Genomic DNA, 23,787 nt, shown 5'->3' with positions numbered 1-23,787 from the left:
CCATTTAGCCCATTCCATTTATTTATTTATGAAGTTCATTTATCTATTCTATAAAATTGTTTTCTTTAGTTAAAGAAAATGTGTCAAGTTAATACGGTAGTTTTAATCCCACGGCACACTCCTGCTGGGGAGCCTCTTAAAATGTGTTCCAAGCATGAGAACTGTGGTTATGGATGATATGGAACCTTTGAATTTTTTTTAGAAGAGTGATAGGATAAAAGCTATGCAGTGAAGGGTTGGATTGGTCCAGATGGAGTAGAAGCCATTTCAGTTAATTAAAAAGAACTTTCTCGTTTGTTCTTCCTAGAAATTTAGTCTTTGAACTGTGTGGGTTACCTTATGATCCAAACGAAATCAGACTTGACCTCCTCTCCCTCCTGGTTTTTTTCTAGTAGGAGCTTTGTTTTTGCCTTGCCTGGAGTGTGCCTAATTGGGGAAGGGAAAAATCTCCCTGAGCAGGAATTTTCAAGAAATGAATTGTTAATAGACACCAAATTTCAGCTTCTGCGTTATCCTTTGTCCTGTGCTGCTGTTGTCTCTTTAAAAATAAAGGGAATTCCCTGGAAATCCTAGTGATTAGAAGGAGCTTTCAGTTTTCACCATAGGCCAGGTTCAATCCCTGGGTGGGGGAACTCTTGCCTTGATGCAGCCAAAAAAAAAAAAAAAAAATTAAACTAAAATTACTGATCTCTCAATACTTCTGTGTTAGCTAAAAATACTGGAATTTGGGGAATCACAGATGGCAGTAGAGTTTTTGGAGAAGATCTCAGATAACCTGAGTACGGTTCTAGTTTTGTCACTGGCTTGATATATATAACCTCTCTGTTGTTTTTCTTTAAATGGAGATGATTTTCCTTGTTCACATCACATAACTGCTTTCAGTATCAGGTGAGATAACATATTTAGAATTTGTATATAAAGTTGAAAATAGTATATTATGCTGGATAAGGGCACAGGCTCTTGGAGCTACATTTCCTGGGTCTGAATCCTGACTCTGACCCTTGCAAGCTGTGTTTCCAGACATACTGCCATTATTCGGAGTACTTTTGATCCTATTTATCTCATTGAGTCCTCACAACAACTTTATGAAGTAGGCATTATTATTATCTGCATTCAGTTCAGTTCAGTTCAGTTGCTCAGTCGTGTCTGACTCTTTGCGACCCCATGAATCGGAGCACGCCAGGCCTCCCTATTCATCACCAACTCCCGGAGTTCACTCAGACTCACGTCCGTCGAGTCAGTGATGCCATCCAGCCATCTCATCCTCTGTCGTCCCCTTCTTCTCCTGCCCCCAATCCCTCCCAGCATCAGAGTCTTTTCCAATGAGTCAACTCTTCGCATCAGGTGGCCAAAGTACTGGAGTTTCAGCTTTAGCATCATTCCTTCCAAAGAAATCCCAGGGCTGATATCCTTCAGAATGGACTGGTTGGATCTCCTTGCAGTCCAAGGGACTCTCAAGAGTCTTCTCCAACACCACAGTTCAAAAGCATCAATTCTTCGGCGCTCAGCCTTCTTCACAGTCCAACTCTCACATCCATACATGACCACAGGAAAAACCATAGCCTTGACTAGACGGACCTTAGTCGGCAAAGTAGTCTCTGCTTTTGAATGTGCTATCTAGGTTGGTCATAACTTTTCTTCCAAGGAGTAAGCATCTTTTAATTTCATGCATTATAAGATGAGAAAACTGAGGAGCAGAAAGTTTAGATAACTTGTGTAACGTCACACAGTTAGCAAATGAAAAGTTGGGATTTGTACTCTAGTTCCAAAGCCCAGGTAATTAACTATTAGGCACATGTACTTCCCAATAGAAGAGCAGCTGACTAGAACAGTCTTTTTATGCTTACTGATAGGAATTAACATAGAGATAGGGTGAAGTCTTCTCTGAAAAGGAAAAATTCGTGGTGGTGAAAAAATTGTTTTGGTTTGTGAACATATTTTATCAATTGGAAAACATTTTTTAGAATGATGAATTCAGTATTCTAAATGTTCATATATTACTTCCGTAGGTTTGTTCTGTTAAAATGACTTCTAAAAATTATGTACTCAGAGAGTTCATGTCTCATCTCTGACAGTTACCCAACTTTCATTCATTTTCTTTTGTAAAATAAATAGATTATTTTGAAACTTACCAACTGAGGTCAAAGGGTAGCTTGTTTCATCTGGGTGATGAATTATAGACGTTTAGAAAGATGGTACAGTGAAGAGTAGAAAAAGCAGGAAGAATTCTTACTTACAACACAGGTAGTAAGACAGAAAATGCAAAATTCTATGATGCAGAAGTTGAATTTGAAGAATTACTTCCTCTGAATTTTTTCTTATGTGTTCTAGCTACCTCTGGCTGCAGAGAAGACAGAGGTATATGACTTTTGTTACAGATGGTCCTATGCCCAGGTAAAAATAAAAGGTTTATTAACAGGGAAGAAAAGAAGAACAAATTTCATGGTTGGTAGCTCACATCCTCTGTTACATTGGGCCAACCATTTAACTTTTGTGAAGTCTGTTTTCTCATCTTATAAATAATATTTTTGTTGTCCACTTTACTCAGTTATTACAATATCAAATGTGTCCATGTGAAAGCACTTTGTAAACTGTAAAATGTGTAATTTAAAATAACTTTTAATTCTAGAAATCACATGGTACATAGAAAATGAGATTTATTTATATAAGATCAGTTCAGTTCAGTTCAGTCGCTCAGTCGTTTCCGACTCTTTGCGACCCCATGGACTGCAGCACGCCAGGCCTCCCTATCTATCACCAACTCCTAGAGTTTACTCACACTCTTGTCCATTGAGTCAGTGATGCCATCCACCCATCTCATCCTCTGTCATCCCCTTCTCCCCCCACCCCCCGCCTTCAATCTTTCCCAGCATCAGGGTCTTTTCCAATGAGTCAGTTCTTCACATCAGGTGGCCAAAGTATTGGAATTTCATCTTCAACATCAGTCCTTCCAATGAATATTCAGGACTGATTTCCTTTAGGATGGACTGTTTGGATCTCCTTGCAGTCTAAGGAACGCTCAAGAGTCTTCTCCAACACCACAGTTCAAAAACATCAGTTCTTCGGTGCTCAGCTTTCTTTATAATCCAACTCTCACATCCATACGTGACTATTGGAAAAACCATAGCTTTGACTAGATGGACCTTTGTTACAAAGTAATGTCTCTGCTTTTTAATATGCTATCTAGGTTGGTCATAACTTTCCTTTCAATGAGCAAGTGTCTTTTAATTTCATGGCTGCAGTCACCATGTGCAGTGATTTTGGAGCCCAAGAAAACAAAGTCTGTCACTGTTTCTGTTGTTTCCCCATCTATTTCCCATGAAGTGATGTGACCAGATGCCATAATCTTAGTTTTCTGAATGTTGAATTTTAAGCCAACTTTTTCACTCTTCTCTTTCACTTCCATCAAGAGGCTCTTTAGTTCTTCTTCACTTTGTGCCATAAGGGTGGTGTCATCTGCATATCTGAGGTTATTGATATTTCTCCCGGCAATCTTGATTTCAGCTTGTGCTTCATCCAGCCCAGCGTTTCTCATAATGTACTCAGCATATAAGTTAAATAAGCAGGGTGACAATATACAGCCTTGACATATTCCTTTTCCTATTTGGAACCAGTCTGTTGTTCCATGTCCAGCTGTAACTGTTGCTTCCTGACCTGCATACAGATGTCTCAAGAGGCAGGTCATACCATATAAAATAACTGATAACAATTTACCTAGAGTTAACTACTGTTAATATTTTGATGTATTTATTTCAGTTTTATATTTATAGTTTTGTAAACTAATTTTTGTGACAACTTTATTGATATGTAATTCACATACCATTCAGTTCACCCAGTTGAAGTGTACCCAATTCAATGGTTTTAATATACTAATAGTTGTGCAAATACACAATTTCAGAATATTTTCAAATATTTCAATATTTCAATTTCAAAAAGAAGCTATGTACTCATTAGCATTTTCTTCTCATTTTCCTACAACCCTTCCTCTCCGTTATCTCTCAGTTCAGTCAGTCGTGTCCGACTCTTTGAGACCCCATGAATCGCAGCACGCCAGGCCTCCCTGTCCATCACCAACTCCCGGAGTTCACTCAGACTCACGTCCATTGAGTCAGTGATGCCATCCAGCCATCTCATCCTCTGTCATCCCCTTCTCCTCCTGCCCCCAATCCCTCCCAGCATCAGAGTCTTTTCCAGTGAGTCAGCTCTTCGCATGAGGTGGCCAAAGTACTGGAGTTTCAGCTTCAGCATCATTCCTTCCAAAGAAATCCCAGGGCTGATCTCCTTCAGAATGGACTGGTTGGATCTCCTTGCAGTCCAAGGGACTCTCAAGAGTCTTCTCCAGCAGCACAGTTCAAACGCATCAATTCTTTGGCACTCAGCTTTCTTCACAGTCCAACTCTCACATCCATAGTCGGCAAAGTAATGTCTCTGCTTTTGAATATGCTATCTAGGTTGGTCATAACTTTTCTTCCAAGGAGTAAGTGTCTTTTAATTTCATGGCTGCAGTCACCATCTGCAGTGATTTTGGAGCCCAAAAAAATAAAGTCTGACACTGTTTCTACTGTTTCCCCATCTATTTCCCATGAAGTGATGGGACCGGATGCCATGATCTTCATTTTGTGAATGTTGAGTTTTAAGCCAACTTTTTCATTCTCCACTTTTACTTTCATCAAGATCCACTAATCTTTCTGTCTGTACAGATTTGCCTATTTTGGACATTGTACATAAATGGAATTCTGCATTATATGGTCTTTTGTGACTGGCTTCTTTCATTTAGTATAATGTTTTTGATTCCATAAAACAGTGGAATAGTATTCCACTGTGTAAATATACCATATTTTGTTTATCCACTCATAAGTTGATGATATTAGGTCGTTTCCACTTTTCATCTATTATGAATAAAGCTTTTGTAAACATTTATGTTCAAGTTTTGTGTAACTTGTGTTTTCATTTCTCTTAAGTACATGCTTAGTGGAATTGCAAGGTTATATGGCAATTGCTAGATTGTTAAAAATTTTCAATTTGTTTATTCTTGGCTGTGCTGGGTCTTTATTGCTGTTGGGCTTTTCTGTGGTTGTGGAGAGCAGGGGCTACTCTCTAGTTGCGGTGCCTGGGCTTCTCATTAAGGTGGCTCCTCTTGTTGCAGTCTCTATGGTGCACGGGCTTCAGTAGTTGTGATATGTGGGCTCAGCAGTTGCGTCTCCTGGGCTTTAGTGGGCAGGCTGAATAGTTGTGGTGCATGGGCTTAGTTGCTCTGCAGCACGAGGGATCTTCCCAGATCAGGGATTGAACCCATGTCTCCTGCACTGGCAGGAGTCTTCACCACTGAGCCACCAGGGAAGCCCCTGCTAGATTGTTTTCCAAAGTGGCTGTACCATTTTACATTTCCACTTGCAGGGTACGAGAGTTCCAGTTTCTTCACATCTTCACCAACACTTGTTTTTAATCTGTCTTTTGGTTATAGCCTTAATAGTAAGTGTGAGATATTACTTCATTGTAATTTTGATTTGCCTCTTTCTGGTAACTAATGATGTTGAGTGTCTTTCATGTGACTCTTGGTCATTTGTATTTCTTTGGAGAAATGTCCATTTAGACCTTTGCCTGTCTTTGAGTTGTCTTTTTATAATTGAGTTGTAAGAGTTATTTGTATAATCTAGATACAGATCCCTTAACAGATACATGATTTGCAAATATTTTCTCCCATTTTTTTGGGTTTTCTTTTCACTTTCTTGATGATGACTTTTGATGCAAAAGTCTTTGTTTTTATGAAGTCTAGTTTATCTGCTTTTTTCTTTGGTTGTTTGTGCTTTTGATGTCATATCTAAGAAGTCATTCACCAATTCAAAGTCAGGAAGGATTATCCCAAAGTTTTCTTCTAAGAACCTAATAGTTTTAACTTTTACCTTTGGGCCTTTGATCCATTTTGAGTTAATTTTTATATGTGCTATGAGGAAGGACCCCATGTTCATCCTTTTGCATGTAGACGTCCAGTTATCCCAGCACTGTTTGTTGAAAAGCCTGTTTTTTTTTTCCCCATTGAATTGTCTTGACAGCCTTGTTTAAGTCAACTGACCATAAATATGAGAGTTTATTTCTGATCTGATCTGTCAGTTCCATCTCGTTGATTTATGTGTCTGTTTTTATGCCAGTACCATACTGCTTTGTTTACTTACTGTAGTTTTATAGTAAGCTTTAAAACTGACAAGTGTGAGTCTTCCAAGTTTGTTGTTCTTTTCAGAGATTGTTTCAGTTATTCTAGGTCCATTGTATTTCCATATGAATTTTAGGTCAGTTTGTTAATTTCTGCAAAAAAAAGAAGCTGGAATTTTGGTAGGGATTGTACTGAATCTGTAGATCAATTTTAAAATATTACCTTCTGATCCATGAATAGGAATGAATGGATGACTTTTATCAGGTTGAGGAAGTTGTATAAACTATGTATTTTAAAAAACTTACCTTGTATTATGAATATTTTGTATTTGAGTAATATATCTTTGAACTATAATTTTTAATGGCTGCATATTATTCAGCCATTAAAATGTCACATGTATAGTATCAATTTCATATGATTAAGAGTTGTGTTCCTGAGTCATATTTTTTTTTAAGATATTTTTATTTATTTATTTGGCTGCATCAGGTCTTCGTTGTGGCAGGGATTGAACCTGGGTCACCTGCATTGGGAGCTCGGAGTCTTATCCACTGGACCACCAGAGAAGTCCCCCTAAGTCAGTTTTTAATTTGAAGTTACACTTTGTCAGTTACTATGTGTAGAATACTTAGATGTTACTTTTCTGAGCCAGTTGTCAGTTATGCAAAAATGAAAATAATGCTTCACTACTTGGTAAAGTAGGGGTGAGGAAAGACTGAAATAATGGATAGTTTGTGTTAAACTCTCAGCAGAGTCATACAGAAAGCACCTAATGGATGGTAGCTGCTATAATTATATTTTAGTTATATTACTGTTGTTAGGGACCTTAACGTGTGTTTATTTCTGTAATCAAAACCCTTATACTTAAATCTTTGTGCTTATTTGATTAGTTCTATATTCCTCAGATTGGAATAACTGGGTTAACCTTTTTCTGTTTTGAGGGTAACACCTATAGCACATTCTTTCCTCCAAATAAACTGATCACATTTGAACTGTTAGGTTGGGATGGGAATTTTGTGGGAGGTCAAGTTGGAAAGTAAATTGGGGCTAGATTTTGGAAGGACTCGGGCATCATCAGTCTAACAATATAAGATTTTTTTCTTTTGTGTTCAGGCCCTTGCATCCCACTGATGTTTTGAGCAGTAGAGCGTCCTGGGATGGTAATTTAGGAAGATTAATCTGCTGTGCCATCTTCCCTAACCATCCTTGACTGATTAGGATACCTTGCTGTATGTTTACATGAATACCCAATATATCCTAAACTATAGTATTTAATAGACTTTTAGTAAAAATGTGTTTAAATATTTCTCTTCTCCTGCTTCTTGATAACATGGATCATATGTTGTATTCCCATTGCCTAACACGGTATCTTGCACGTGGTAGACACTTGAATAAAAGCACTTGTTGAGCAAGTAAATGAATCTTTTGTTCTCTACTTTTCTGGAAACTAACTTGTTGGCTTTGGTTTTCCCTTTGTTTCTTCTTGGGATCCAAGGAGGAGGCATCTCCTTATTCCTTACTTGATATCTGCTTGAATTTCCTGACTACTCACCTTGAGAAGTTCTGCTCAGCAAGACAAGATGGAACATTGTGTCTGCAGGAACCTGGAGTATTCCCACAGGAGGTGGCTGATCGGCTACTTCAGACCATGGCTTTTCATGGTAATAAATAAACAGAGAAAACAAAAATTATGCCCTTTTAATTAGCATTGGGTTTTGAAGTGCTGCTGTGGCCATTTAATTATTTTCATAGCAATAACAGAAAAGTCTAATTGAGGAAAATGAATTCATTTATTTTTGCCTATCTTGCTACTTATGGTATAATTTAAATAAGCATTTTCTTTTCTAACCTGGCAGGTCCTTTTTTGTGTTTGTTTCTTCTGTTTTGTTTTATGAGAAGCTGTTTGCATGGTGAAAATAACTTCTCTCCCAAAATAGCAGTTTGAAAGTCTGCTGGTCTTAAATACCTTACAGTGTTATTTGGCAGCAAGAAAATCAATAAATGTAATAATGGAAAAATTAGTTTATGCTTTTGATCTTTGAAACAGAAATCATAGCTGATGTATTACTTCTGCCTTCAAAAACAAATTCTGAAAATAAATAGTGAAAGATTTATCTGTGAAATTCTGATTATGCACAGTATATTGATAATTTTGTTACCTATGTATAAGTTCTAAGTTGAAAGAGATTCAATCCTTTTATATATTTAGGGTGTGTAAACTCTTACAAGTAAGAAATACAATTTTTTTCCACAACTATAAAATAGAATAAATATGGCAATAGTGATAATTATCATTTATTAATTACCTCTTCCATGTAATATTAATGCCAGGCATTTTATACTTTTCTTGAATTTTCTCAAAAACTTATAAGGTAGGTATTTTTATCCTATTCATATACAGATAAGGAAACTGAGGTTAATGAGTCACACTGCTAGTAAATGATAGAGTCCTGTTTCAAATGCAGATCTATTTTATTCTAAATCTGTTTTCTTTTCACTGCCACACAACCTTCCTACTCCTGCATTAGAGGTATTCTTGCTCCTGGATGGCTGATAATGGTATATACACTTCTGTTGTGACTTGAAATAACAAGTCACACATACATTCAAATATGTTTATAGTTGTTACATTTTATTAAATATTAAATATAGGGACGATAAGGGACTTCCCAGGTGGCTCAGTGGTAAGGAATCCACCTGCCAGTGCAGGAGATGCACGAAACTCGGTTCCGTCCCTGGGTGGGGAAGATCCTCTGGAGGAGGAAATGGCACCCACCCCAGTATTCTTGCCTGGAAAATTCCGTGGACTGGGAAGCCTGGTGGGCTACAGTGCATGCCAGTCACAAAGAGTCAGACATGACTGAGCAAGTGAACACACATACACAAATATATAAATTTATTATATATACTTAAAGTCACAGTGAAAGTATATCCCATTATCTGATATATGTGTCTGTGTGTGTGTGTCTGTAGAGAGAGAGAAACAGAAGAGAGAGCACACACAAATGCAGATAGTGCATTCGAAGGAAGGGGGGGAGGAAGAAGATGTCTTCATTCCTTGGTGTTCACTAAAGTTGCTCAAGTCTGTAGTCTCTGGATTCTTCCAACCTGCTGAAGGAATGAGGGTAAATTTCAATAGGTATTATCCACATTTAAGTTAAAGATCCCTTACAAATGAGATTTAAAAGATTATGCTAGTGCTAGCATTTCTTTCTGGTCTCAATTTAATGATTACACTTAGCAAGTTCAGTTTATTTTTTTATTTTTTTTGCAAGTTCAGTTTAAATATTTGTACATATAACTAGTCTTGTAAATCAAGAGAGTAAATGTTGACTGAAGTTTTAACTTCCCCAGATTCCTTTTGAAATATAACTATTGTTGATTAATAATAGCAGCTAACATTTGTTGTATGCTTATTATATACCGGGCACTGGTGAATGCTTTATATGAATAAAATAATGAAAGTAGTTTTTAAGTACATATAACTAAATAATCGGAGAAGGCAATGGCACCCCACTCCGGTACTCTTGCCTGGAAAATCCCATAGATGGAGGAGCCTGGTGGGCTGCCATCTATAGGGTCACACAGAGTTGGACACGACTGAAGTGACTTAGCATTAGCAACTAAATAATTGTCTTCCAGAGTATGTCTTTGGAAAGCTAGATGCTTGATCAGAATGTGTTTTCTACCAGTTTTCTTCAAACTGAGTTCAAATGAGGAAAGTGATGGTCAAGAGAAACAGTGTGCTGCCCCATTTGTGTTTCCGCCAGGTGATTACCTATCTTATTCATCACATGCACAAATTATCTAATCTCTTTGTAAAAATCATATCCACCTTCAAACAGTCAGGAGTGGATACTGCTAATAATACTGCAAAAGAAAAACCTCTGGACTGCTAGGGAATTCCTTATGAATGCTTTCAGAATTGCTAATATAAGTCTTCTAATAGTGCAATGATTTTAGAAAATAATTTATTTAAAAAATTTTACTTATTTACTCAATTCAAAGGATTAATGATATTGGTAGCAGTCCTTATTAAAATAAGCCTGATACTAAAGAGTTTTACTTACTTGATTCTATAATTCTCTTGTCATACTCTTTGCTCACTGTATCTATTATCTCCGTGCTAAAAATTTTCCAGGAAATGTGTGTATAAGATCTAGGAATCAGAATAAGAATTTTACCATCTAAAAAGATAATGTTGTTTAGCTGTTATTAATATAATATCTAACTATTAAGAACGTAATGTCAAATATGAATATTGTAGTGCTATAGTCATCCATGGACAGGTCTTATGTGAACATAAGTTTTCATTTCTTGATACAGGAGTGCTACTGTTGGGTCCTATTGTAGTTGCATGTTTAGGTTTTTAAAAACTGCCACACTGTTTACAGAATGGCTATTCCATTTTACACTCTTACCAATATTAGACTGACTCGGTTTCTCTGCATACTTGCCAGCATTTGGTGTTACTACTATTTTTTAATTTGAGCCATTTTAATAGGTGTGTGTAATGATTTCTTCAAATACTTTTTCAACCCTGCCCTATTCCTCCACTCTTTCTGTGACAAATAGCTGTGTTCAAATATTTTTTAAGTCTGTTTTCCCCTCTTCTTTAGATTTGGGTAATTTCTATTTTTTAAAAAATCTTTTAGTTCACTAATTCTTTCCTTTGTTCCTTTTATTCTGTTGTTGAATGCAACCATTATTGTATTTTTCAGTTCTAAAATTTTCCTTTGGTTCTTCGTTATAACTTCTGCTTCTTTTCTGAGGCTTTCTGTTTTCCATTTGTTTCAAGCTTGTTTGTAATTGCACACTTCAGCATTTTTATGATGGCTCCTTTAAGACCTTCATCAAATAATTTTAACATTTCTGATTTTTTTTGTGTTGACATCTGTCGTCTTTTTTTCACTTTGAGATCTTACTGGTCCTTTGTATGATGAGTGAGTTTTTATTGAACTCTGGACATTTTGGATATTGTGTTATGAGACTTTGTTTGTGTCTTTGCCACCACTCTAGCAGTGTGGAGGCACTGCCTTGTTATTGCAGACTGGGGTAAACGTTCTTGTTCCCCACTTGACTTCTGTTGACAACTGAGACTTAGTGCTTCTGATTACTCATTACTGCTATGCAGGAGACTGGCGTTCTCCCCACTAGTTCGCTACTGATAACCTCTCTAGCTGAGAGCCGTGTGAGTACTTCATTTCTCTTCTTCATTTGGCCTCCACTGACAGCATGTTGTAAGGAGGTGACCTCATTACTTACTGTTAGGCAGTGATGAAGTCTCAACTCTCCACTAGGCTTCCTTTGATACCACCCCAGCTCGGAAAGGGAGAAGCACCTCATTACTGCCAGATGGACGGGAAGTCCTGGCTCCATGCTCGGCCTTCTCCTAACACTTCTCTGTGGGGAGACTGTGGCAACTAGTTATAGCAGGAGTGAAAGTCTAGCTTCCCCTCTTGGCATTTGCTGGTGTGGATGAGGGTGAGGTTTTTGTTTATGTCTCCAACACCCTCATCCACATCAGCAAATGTGGTGAGATAAAGTCATCACTTTACTTCAGTCAAACACCAGAGACCTAATGAGGAGCCAGGACACCAATCTCCTGCATAGCCATAATGAGGAGCACTAAGTCTCGGGGTCAACAGAAGTCAAGTGGGGAGCAAGAACATTTACCCTTGCTAGGCTGCCCTTTTCCTGGTGCTTTGGCTGGAGTGAGCAGATTTTGTGGCCCTGGTGGGGGAGGGACTGTTTTTGTGTGTGCTTGTTGGTATTTCCCAATTACGGTGCAGGGGAAAAAAACCAGGAACTCCACCGTGTTGTTCTTTGTGTCCCAAGATCTCTAGCTGGCCTGCTTTCTTCTCTTGACCTTTCAGTGATCTAGCCTTATTCCTTGTCTCTTCCCACTTCCATACGTAAATCTTCAGAAATCAACCGTGTTCTCTTCTCACTCATATATAGGTTTTCCCCTGTATTCTTCTTAAATTCCCCTCACCTTCCTTCTCCGTCTTTGAATTTTTCCTTCATCTTTGAAAGACCCTTCTCAACGATCACCTCTTCCATGGAGTCTTTTTCAGATCTCCAGGCATGGTAAATTACTTCCTTTTCTTTGCTTTCATGATACTTTTGTACTTGGATCTGGTATACCATTGGCTAGAACTGGGCATGTAGCCCTGTCTAAATCCAAGGGTAGGTTGGAAAAGGTGTCCAGTAATGGGAGGAGAACCAGATATTAGTGAATATCAGTAATGCCTAACACAGTCCTGATTCTGCCACGTGCTATTTCTGTGCTCTTGGAAGACCACTTTTTTGAACCCCAGTTTACTCATCTATAAATTGTAGATAATCACATTTTTACCTCACTGAATTGTTATGTTTATTAAATGAAATACTGTTACTTCGAAAGTGTAAAGTATGCTGGAAATTTTAGCTATCCTTTAACCATTTTTTGAAGTTAAAGTACTGCTTATTTTTTCCTAGGTCTCCTGAATGATGCAACTGTAGGTATTTTTAGGGGCAACCAGATGCGCTTAAAACGAGCTTGCATTCGCAAAGCCAAGATCTCTGCTGTTGCTTTCCGGAAAGCCTTCTGCCACCACAAGTTAGTGGAACTTGATGCCACAGGTGTGAATGCTGACATCACGATTACAGACATCATCAGTGGGCTTGGCAGTAACAAATGGATCCAGCAAAATCTCCAGTGCCTCGTGCTGAACTCATTAACTCTCTCTCTCGAAGATCCTTATGAGCGGTGCTTTAGCCGACTTTCTGGCCTTCGAGCATTAAGCATCACCAATGTTCTCTTTTACAATGAAGACCTGGCTGAAGTTGCCTCATTGCCAAGATTAGAGAGCCTGGATATTTCCAACACCTCGATAACAGACATCACGGCTCTGCTGGCCTGCAAAGACCGACTCAAGTCTCTAACCATGCATCACTTGAAATGTTTAAAAATGACAACTACCCAGATACTGGATGTTGTTCGAGAACTAAGACATCTGAATCATCTTGATATTTCAGATGATAAACAGTTTACATCGGACATAGCTCTTCGATTACTAGAACAAAAGGACATCCTGCCCAACCTCGTCTCCTTGGATGTTTCTGGGAGGAAGCATGTGACAGACAAAGCTGTTGAAGCTTTCATTCAGCAACGGCCCAGCATGCAGTTTGTAGGTTTGCTGGCCACTGATGCTGGCTACTCTGAATTCCTCACAGGCGAAGGACATTTGAAGGTTAGATTTTAAAGATATATTCCTTTGTCCAATGTTTCACCAATGCTGACCAATGTCTAGTTTGCATAAGACTCCATTAAGGTGAATGTCTAATAATATATAGATCATATTCATGAAACATGACATTATATAGTAGAAAGGCCTTGCTTTAGAGTCCGAATTAATATTCCAGATTATTTGCTTCATGGCCCAGAGCAAGGTATGATGTAACTTTTCAGTTTACATTTATTTATAAAATAGATATGACTCTTACCTGCAGAATTATTCTGAAGATTAATAATTATATATGTAAAGTGCAAGTCATGTTGTAGGCCCTGGATAAATGATAGTTCTCGTGATGATAATGTTTAGATATTTTGAACCACTTAAACATATCATATCTAAAGGATCACTTCAAAGAAACTAGGGGTGCTCCTTTGTAGAAAAGAGTAATGGGAGAGTAAGTACTCCAGTTCAGTTCAGTCGCTCAGTTGTGTCCGACTCTTTGTGACCCCATGAATTGCAGCACGCCAGGCCTCCCTGTCCATCACCGACTCCTGGAGTTCACTCAAACTCACGTCCATTGAGTCGGTGATGCCATCCAGCCATCTCATCCTCTGTCGTCCCCTTTTCCTCCTACCCCTAATCCCTCCCAGGATCAGCGTTCTCCAAGAAGATCTCTATTGTAAAAATGGTAAAATCCTTCTCTTCTTAAGGTTTCTCATGCATAATGGCTTAAATCCCATTTGGGAAACATCTACTGAACTTGGTACAACTTGAGATTGAAAGAAAGATACAGGATTTGCTTCCAAGGAGCCTGATAGTAGTAGTAAGTAGTAATGTAATGATCACAAACAACTCTAAAGCCAAGGATCAGTATAGTTGCTGTAGGAAAGAAGGAGAAACTTTTTCTCACTGGAGAATTTTGGTCTTGATGGAAGATGGTATCTGAATCAGACCTTGAAGGATAGAACTGTAACAGGTTTAAGGACAACTAGTATTTTTCTAACATACATTGTATCCTATAAATGCTTTATATTGTATATGGTAATATCTATAGATTGATATTAACTCCACTTTATATATGAGAAACATAGAAATTATGATTTACTGTTAGCTAGAACCAGTGTTTGGATCTACATTTCAGAGCCCCATTTTTTTTCCTCTACTACTTACATCAAACCACTTAATTTGAAGCATCATTTGATTCTACCTGGTGCAGATGGCAATATTGCATTCTTTTTTATGGCTGAGTAGTATTCATGTGTGTGTGTGTATACGACACCATTTCTTCTTTATCCATTATCTATCAATGGACACTTAGATTGCATCCATGTCTTGGCTGTTGTAAATAGTGGTGCTGTAAATTTTGGGATGCATGTATCTGTTTGAATTATAATTTTCTCCAGATATATGTCCAGGAATGGGATTCTGAATCATATGGTAACTCTCTTTTTAGTTTTGTAAGGAACCTCCCTACTATTTTCCATAGTGACTGTACCAATTTACATTCCTACCAACAGTGCAGGAGGGTTCTTTTCTGGCAATCAGTATCGATCTCAAAAAAGGAGAAGGAAAGGTTAGCTATAGAACATTTTAAAACATGTCAGTTCTTATATTATTTGTAAATTTAGACTTTAAAAAGTAGAATGTGGGAAATTATTTTGAGTCACTTTTTTATTCATTCATTCAGTAAATGTTTTATTAAGTACCTCTGCAATATTATGTACTGTGCTAGACATGGAGATTTGATGGTGGAGTAAAATGGTGTGATCTTGCCCTCATGGAGCTTGTAATTTAGTGAGGGATTCAGACAGTGAAGCATCATACATATGTCACGGGTGTATGATTTCAATATATGTATTTATATATCATATACATATGTATTAATACATAATGTGCACACATGTACATGCTTTAAACTGCATAGTGTTAAGAATCTAAAAGCTACGTAATACTGTATTTGAGTATGTTTAGCAGAGAGGCTCGACTTAGTTTAAGGCTTCTCTGAGGACTTGGTGAATGAATGAGTGAAGACCTTACGGATGAGTAAGTTGGTAGAGAAAATTCCAGGCAGCAAGAATACAGCAAAAGATGTGTGGTAGGAAGGAACAGGGTACATCCAAGGAACTTCAAGAAGGCCACTGTGGCTAGAGTTCTAGAGTAGGAAGTTGCAGAGCGATGAGATGAGGCTGGAAAAAGTAGGTGCTAGGGCCAGAAATGGCAAAGTCACTTGAGCCAGGTGCAGGGCAGCAAGTGTGAGGAACTAACATAACAGCTTGTTATTGAACAAGGTAAGTGTCTAGCACAGGGCTTGTGGGTAAAGGCAGCATAAAAATGTAAAATACTATGTTAGTGTTACTTGTCTGCCTAAGAAATGGGTCAGTAAAGAATTGTAAATATCAAAGGGGAAGAAATCTCTGTGTACTGGGAGTTTAGGAAGGATTTCCCAGAGGAGGTGAGCTTGATCTGTGTCCTCAGGGATGAGAGAAATGTGTCCCTAGCGCACTGCACTAAGTAATCTTCTCAAGGCAAAGATCCTCCAGTAGCTATGATTGCTGAGCAGTATGATTTTTGCTGATTGCTCTTAGCACCAACAGACCCTAGAGTGAATTAGCCCAAGGTTTTCAGTTGAGGCTAGTAGACGTGTACATTATGCAATGCCTCTGTGAAACGAGTTTGATTTTACAAATGGAACATCATTGCTTTGAAATTTTGACTCTAGAAAACACCTGCTTTGCTGTCATCTAGTTTACACTTCTGTCAACCCAGTGATTCTCAACCCTGACTGTAATTAAAATTACCTGGAGTGTCATTATTTGAGATGATGGGTATGTTAAGTAACTGTATCCTGATAATCATTTTGCATTATTTACATGTATAACATCATTGTTTTACACATTACACTTACATAATGTATTTGTCATTATGTATCTATAATATTATATATCTTGATAAAGCTGGAAAAAAATTTTAATTAAAAAAATCATCTAAGTAACGAGCAATTAAATCAGAAGCACTGTAGAGAGGTGGGACTGAGGCATCAGTTTTTTTTAAAGCTCCTTGGGTGATTTTAATATGTAGCCAAAATGGAGAATCATTGTTTTAAAATAATTTAAAAAAAAAAATAGAGATCCTTGGAACTTTGCCCTTTATTCACCTATACATAAAAATTGATGTTTGTTTTCAATTATTTATTTGACTACTGATTTGAGAGTTGAAAAATAATAGGTCATGTTAAGAGAAGAGAGCTGAGATTGCTCTGTCTCCTTTTTTAAAATTTTCCAGGTTAGCAAAGTTGAAAAATGGGTCTGAAATGATTATTTTAATATTATGAAGCTTTAAATTAACTTAGTTTGACAGTTTGGGTTTTACACGCCTCAGTAAGGTAGAGACAGTGTCTCTCCCCAGTATTCCTTATGAGGCATTATCTGGTACTTTTAGTGGGTGGTTCAAAGAACAAAAGATGTGGTTTTTCCACTTTCATGTATCTTATGCATTTTGGTCTCTCGTCTCTGTGAGGGAGGTATTGTCCTCAGTGAGAGGGAATGATTTTCTTAAGGATCATAGCTGGAGTGTGTTCTTTTCCTACATCTCTGCCTATATTTGAGAACCTTAGTTCTTCCGCTTACTCTGTTTCTAGTCCCAGCACAGACAGTTTTCTTACATAAAATTACCAACTCTGTCACCTTTGGTTCCCTACCTTATTTGCTCGTTTGTAACTATCAGTTTCCTCAACCTTCCGCTATCCCACAATTAAGATTCTTACGTTTTTTGGCTGCCTCACTCCTGAGAATCACTGGTTATATGTTAAACCCAGTATTCTCAGCCTTCATCTCATTTGGTCTAAATGCCTTTTGACATAGTTGATCTTTCCTTCTTGAAATATCTTTTTTTTTTTTAAAACTTTAGTTTCTAGGATATCAGATTGACCTTGTTTTTTCTGTACTTTTTGGACTTTCTCTCAGTTTCCTTTATTGATTCTTCCTAAATCTCTCAGGCCCCAAACTGATATGCCTAATCATCCTAAATTTACATCTCTAACCTAGACTTCTCCCTTGAACTAAGACTTAATACGTACTTTTTAAAGATGTCTGAGCTAGTGCTTCTGCTCTTGAGGAATTCTGATCCAGTGAAGAAGAGACAGACAGTTTAAAAATAGCTTTAATCAATTGTGAGAAATGCTGTAATAGAGTTACGTGCTGAGTGCTACAAGAAAGTCTTTCCTTAGAATATACATTTAGTTTCATCCATATTTTAAATATTAATAAGGTTTAACTTAGTGGTAAAGGACATTTTTTCTGTTTTAAATAGATTGCAGAAACTAGTATATACAGACGGTTATTTGTTTTGTTGTTGTTGTTCTTTTTGATCTAGCATATGAAATTGATTGAATTGAGGAGCCAGATTGCTTGATTTGAGTAGGGGCTCAAGAAGTGTTAACTACTGAATAAATATACAGGCCAATGAAATTTGGTTCAGATTATTTATATTCCAGTAACAAAAGTTCTGCAATTTTACATTCAAAGGTAACTTGAGGTTATATTTCATATAAGATTGTAAAGCTGTTTGAATCAACCAAATGTGGATAAATGAAGTCTGATGAAGATTATTGTTAGTGTGTTTTCCCTCTTATAGTCTTTTTTAGCTCTCCTAATAGTTCAGTGTCTTTCCAAATCTAAAATCTAAGAAAAAGTTCAGAGTGATTCAAAAAGAGTTGAACATTAGGAAAATTTTTTATTGTTCAATAACTGCTTATATATGTGAATACATAGTCAAAATCAATGTTTATGTATGTATATTATACATTCTTATTGTTGTTTAGTCACTAAGTCGTGTCTGACTCTTTTGCGACCCCACGAACTGAAGCCTGTCTGACTCCTCTGTCCATGGGATTTCCCAGGCAAGAATACTTGAGTGGGTTGCCATTTCCTTCTCCAAGGGATCTTCCCCACCCAGGGATCGAACCCATATCTCTTGTGTCTCCTGCATTGACAGGTGGATTCTTTACCACTGAGCCTCCAAAGAAGCCTATATTATAGATAAATAGTATAAAAACATTTTGTAAAGAAACTTCCATTGTTATTCCCACAGTCTTACAAATGCTCAGTATATGCCTTTTTGTTACTTGGTACACACATATCTTTGTGTGTGTTTCCTGGTGGCTCAGACAGTAAAGCGTCTGTCTGGAATGCGGGAGACCCGGGTTCGATCCCTGGGTCGGGAAGATCCCCTGCAGAAGGAAATGGCAATCCACTCCAGTACTGTTGCCTGGAAAATCCCGTGGACAGAGGAGCCTGGTAGGCTACAGTCCATGAGGTCAAAAAGAGTCCGACACGACTGAGTGACTTCACTTTCATTTTCACACACATCGGTACTGTAGTCTAATTCTTATTAGACCTTTGTAGCATATCCTATCAGTAGTTAAAATGTTAGCTGTGATACAGCCCTTCATTTTCTTAAAGCTGCATATTCTTTACTCATATGAACATAGTTATTACTAAGTAATATATTTTAAACGTATTTATTTTTGTGTTACCTTTATAATGGTGCTGCCAAAAAAGGATAGTCTTCCACCTTAGTGAGAAGATTATACCTCTCTAAACAGTAGGGTTTGGGGCTTTTTTTATTTTTAATTTTTTTACCATTTTGAAATCATCACTCAGGTTGATAAATCAAACTTGTCAGCTACCCTGAAGCTCTTTGACATGCCCCATCCTGATCACAACTTCCTCCTTCCCCACAAAAGTCATCTCTGTCCTGACTCTGATGATAATCATGTCCTTGCTCTTTTAAATAGTTTTACAGCCCAACCATTTACGTCTAGGCACTTAGTTAGTCTTGCCCACTTTTCAAAATCATACGTCTTTTCAGTTTCTTTTATAAAATTCCCTCTCTATCTGTTTCTTTTCATTATACTTTGTGTATTAAAGAATCTGACCCTTTGGTCTGTAGACTTTCCCTCAGTCTAGGTTTTCTTGACTGTATGTTTGTGGTGCATATTGACTATATTTTCTGCAGATTGGTAGCTGGATGTGAGGACTTAGTCAAACTCATGTTTAATCCCTTTGGCAGGACACTTAGGTTTTATGTTCTTTCATTAAGGGAGTACATAATGTCTGGTTGTTTTTCTTTCTGTGATTTATTAGCAGTTGTTGACATTCAACACCTAGTTCCATTAATTCACTGAGGATCATGGTGATACTGTGATAATTTCTTTTTTTACTTATTACTGGGTTACTTTCCCAAAAAGCCATTTCTTGTTATATACATTTGGCTACCCAGTGGTATATGAACCACAGTTGGACTTCCCTTGTGGCTCAGCTGGTAGAGAATCTGCCTGCAATGTGGGAGACCTGGGTTCGATCCCTGGGTTGAGAAGATCCCCTGGAGAAGGGAAGGCTACCCACTCCAGTATTCTGGCATGGAGAATTCCATGGACTGTATAGTCCATGGGGTTGCAAAGAGTTGAACATGACTGAGCGACTTTCACTTCACTTCACTTAAGATAACTATATTAACCTGTATAAATGGGAAATTCCAGGATAAACCTACTTTTGAACAGAATTTTTTAATGCTGAATGGGCCCTTGATAAATCTGGGAGAATCAAGTAATATATTTATTTGATAAATATTTATTGAGTGCTTATTCTGAGCCACACACAGTGCTGCCTGTAGGGGTACAGTGGATAGATCAGTCTACTAAGGGGATTATGGTAATGGCTATCAAGGTGATGTTTCAGGAAGACCTGACTTAGATTGGTGGGTCAGAGAAGGCCTCTCTAACAAAGTATTATTTAACTTGAAATGAGAAGGATGAATAGAAATTAGGTAAAGAGAGAGAGGAAAATTTCAGTCAGAGAGGACATTATACTTAGTAGCTTTTTCCTGGGAAAGAGCTTGGCTTATTGAAGGATCAGAAAGGTCAGTGTAGGGTGTGGCGGGGAGAGGGATAGATTGAAAGTTTGAGATTGACATGTACACATTGCTATAAAAGTCAAAACAGGCCACTGTCATTACTAAATTGTGAGTTAGGGCGAGAGGGTTACCTTAAGAGGCAGTAGAAGCCTAATCATGTGTAGTAAGACCTTATAAATAGAGTTAAATATCTTGAGATTTATTTTAGGTACAGTATAAAAAATTTTACCCATAGACTTATTCTAGGGTCTGAGCCTATCTAATATATATCTGTTTAGCATATGTATACCTTCACAGGGTGACTTTTCTGCATGGGTTGGAAAATAATCATAGCCATTTGTTTCAAGCTTTACATAACCATCCTGGATGCCATCCACACAAATGATGTTTGGATAGAGACAGTTGGAGGGTTGAAAAGAATCCTAAAAGCTCATCTTCTGGCTGTGTTCAAAGGTGTCTGGAGAAGCCAATGAAACTCAGATTGCAGAAGCATTGAAAAGGTACAGTGAACGGGCCTTCTTTGTCCGAGAAGCTCTATTTCACCTTTTTAGCCTGACTCATGTGATGGAAAAAACAAAGCCAGAAATTTTAAAGGTAAGAACAAGAAACTGGATATGAGAAGTGTCAAATTATCTTCCTAGATAGATGACGGTTTTGTGAAGAAAATTGGTGAAAATCCGCTTTTAGTCTTTTTTTTAATAAGATTGATAATATATAATTCAGCTTTTAACCATAAATGAGAATGAGAGGAGATAACTGTATAGTGTTACTGAAGTTTTATAGTAATCTCATTTAAACAATATAAATGCCTTCAAGTTCATATTTAACTATCTAAAACCAGTATTCAATGTGATATCTTTTTACCAGCTGTAGTAGAAAATAGAATATATGACTCAAATCAGGACACTACTTGGTATATTAGCCATGTATTGCTTCCATATATGATTTTTCAAGAAATACAATTTTGGGATTTTATAAAGCACTTTCCATGCTATTTATGAACCTCTTGTGCTTTTGTAACTAATCTGTGTTATTCTCCAATTAAGATATTTTACCCAAGACAGTTTTTGAAGGGAAAAAAAAAAGGAGGATTCTTAATTTTGTTGATTGGGTGGGGCATTGTTTGTCAGAATGTGGTCCTCTAGCCACCTGAAGTCTGGAATATTGCTTATTTTAAAAAGCATATTTGTGAACCTCATTCCAAGAAAATTTAGATTTGGTAGGGCTGGATAAGATACAGGAATCTACATTGTAATAATCCCTCAAGGTAATCCTTATACACATTTAATTTAGAAACCAGTGAGTATAGGACTGTATTATATTTGGTCCCTCTTTTAGTGGGCACAACAATCCCAAGAGAGAAGTTTTATCTTCTGTTTTATAGATTATGTACCTGTGGGTCTGTGAGGTTAAATAACCATAAATTAGTGGCAGAGCCAGAAATGACTTAACCTCCCGGTTTCTTAAACTTTTTGAAAATGGGGTGTTTGGGTCGGAAGCAGTAACATTTAAGTCCTGGGATGTTGGCTGCAACATCTGCCACCTCCTGTGTACATACCAGAGGATATTGGTGCTTGGTATACGCATTATCATTTTTTGGTTTTGGTTACTGTGCACTTGAGTATCAAAGGGCCAGACCCGTAGTCCTGATCTGAAATATTTACTCATTCATTCATTCAGAGAATGGTGCAGAGAGAAATGTGATTCTTTTAAGAAGTTTTTGCTGCAAAAGGAAGCAAACGAAAAGGTGGTAGTTGGCTGAGGATGTGTGTGGGTTTTGTTTTGTTTTGTTTTAGATGGGAGGAAAAAACACCTTGTTTGTATGCTGTGTGAATGATTGACTACAGAATAAAAATCTGGTATAGGATTTGGAAGGGGAGATCAGCTGAAGCAGTGTCCTTGAGTAGACAAGAAGGGAAGAACCAAGCATTTAGGTGGAGGGATTAACTTTAGAGGGGAGCCCCTAGAGGTCATTTATGGTAACAGGCAGGCACACAGCAATTGCTCCTGTGTATGCTGGCAAGGTGGTACGTGTAAAAGCCAGAATCTGAAGTTCTTTTACGGTTACTTCAGTTTTCTCTGGGTAACTGGAAGTAAGATCTTCAGTCAGTAATGAGGAATGGGGAGGATTTATTGGGGATTTGAGGAGAGAGGAAAAGGGGAGAAGTTATTTAGTTAGTTATTTAGGCCAGAGGGAAGTAAATGGATTTTATCAGATTTTAATTTTAGCAGTGTTCTTAAGGAACTGAATGTTGGGATTTAAAAGTGAAGTTTGCTGCTGGTTTAGTCTATTCAAGTCAGTAAGAATTTGTTTAGTGCTTGGCATAAAACAGGCCAGACCGAACTATGTCTAAGAAATACTAAAATGTTTTCTCTGAATAGAAAAGATTCATTAACATTACAGAAAAATTTCTGGACATGAACAACTTGACGCCTCCCTTGACCAGGTAGGTGAATAACTATTATGTCCTAGGCTCTGCACATAAGGATAAAAAATATACTTAATATATCTTAGAAGTTATTTCAGATCAAAAGAGTGATGTTGCTATATGTTGCTGCTGCTACTGCTAAGTTGCTTCAGTCGTGTCCAACTCTATGCAACCCCATAGATGGCAGCCCACCAGGCTGCTGTCCCTGGGATTCTCCAGGCAAGAATAGTGGAGTGGGTTAGCATTTCCTTCTCCAATGCATGAAAGTGAAAAGTGAAAGTAAAGTAGCTCAGTCGTGTCCGACTCTTGAAGACCCCATGGACTGTAGCCTACCAGGCTTCTCTGTCCATGGGATTTTCCAGGCAAGAGTACTGGAGTGGGTTGCCATTACCTTCTCCGTTGCTATATGAAGAGGGCTTATATGTTTTTATAAGTTGAATTAAGAGAACTCATTTCTTTTTCAGCTTGTGGTTACTGGGATGAGAAACCACCCTATGAATTTGCCAGTGCAGCTTGCTGCAAGCGCCTGTGTATTTAATTTAACCAAGCAGGATCTTGCTGCAGGAATGCCTGTCCGACTCCTGGCTGATGTGACCCATTTGCTGCTCAAAGCCATGGAACATTTTCCCAACCACCAGCAGGCAAGCATATGGGAATTCACATTCAAATGGTCTTTTTAGTGTCTACTACCCATCTCCTACCTCCATACAGTTCATTTTAGTAGACCAAAGCTGGAAATTCCTTTGGAGGCTGTGAAGTAATAAGTTTTGTGGTGTGACTGAGTGCAGGGCGATAGAGAAATAGAACACTAAAGAATGCATTCCTCACCTAAAAGTATTTCAGTCCAAACATTGCGGGAAATAATGCAAGCCATGGAAAACTTCTTGCACCTAGACCTTGAGTTAGTGATAATTTCAGCACACAGGATTAGGCGTAGTAGAGCTTCTGCTCTGAGCCAGACATTGGTTCAGTACTCAGTGCTTAGGAATAGAGAAATAAATAAGACACGGATTTCTGTTTCTATCAGTATAGGTAGTCTACAAAACCTGTCCTGTTCTTTGGATGAAAACTAAAAGTG

General features: G+C 37.7%; 1 protein-coding gene across 2 annotated transcripts in view; it reads left to right on the top strand.

The window, feature by feature from the left end:
- ZYG11B (zyg-11 family member B, cell cycle regulator) overlaps positions 1 to 23,787 on the top strand; it is a 76,612-nt gene that overhangs the window by 20,095 nt on the left and 32,730 nt on the right. For both annotated transcript variants that reach the window (XM_040231160.1, XM_040231159.1), the window contains exons 2-5: positions 7,644 to 7,809; positions 12,629 to 13,383; positions 20,734 to 20,874; positions 23,174 to 23,350. In XM_040231160.1, coding sequence (XP_040087094.1) covers positions 7,644 to 7,809; positions 12,629 to 13,383; positions 20,734 to 20,874; positions 23,174 to 23,350 — 1,239 coding nt within the window. The remainder of the gene's footprint in view (positions 1 to 7,643; positions 7,810 to 12,628; positions 13,384 to 20,733; positions 20,875 to 23,173; positions 23,351 to 23,787) is intronic.

The sequence above is a fragment of the Oryx dammah genome, unplaced genomic scaffold, assembly GCF_014754425.2.
Source record: "Oryx dammah isolate SB20612 unplaced genomic scaffold, SCBI_Odam_1.1 HiC_scaffold_28, whole genome shotgun sequence".
Lineage (NCBI taxonomy): Eukaryota > Metazoa > Chordata > Mammalia > Artiodactyla > Bovidae > Oryx > Oryx dammah.
Note: the sequence above shows the minus strand (reverse complement) of the source record. Positions and strands in the feature narration are given on the sequence as shown.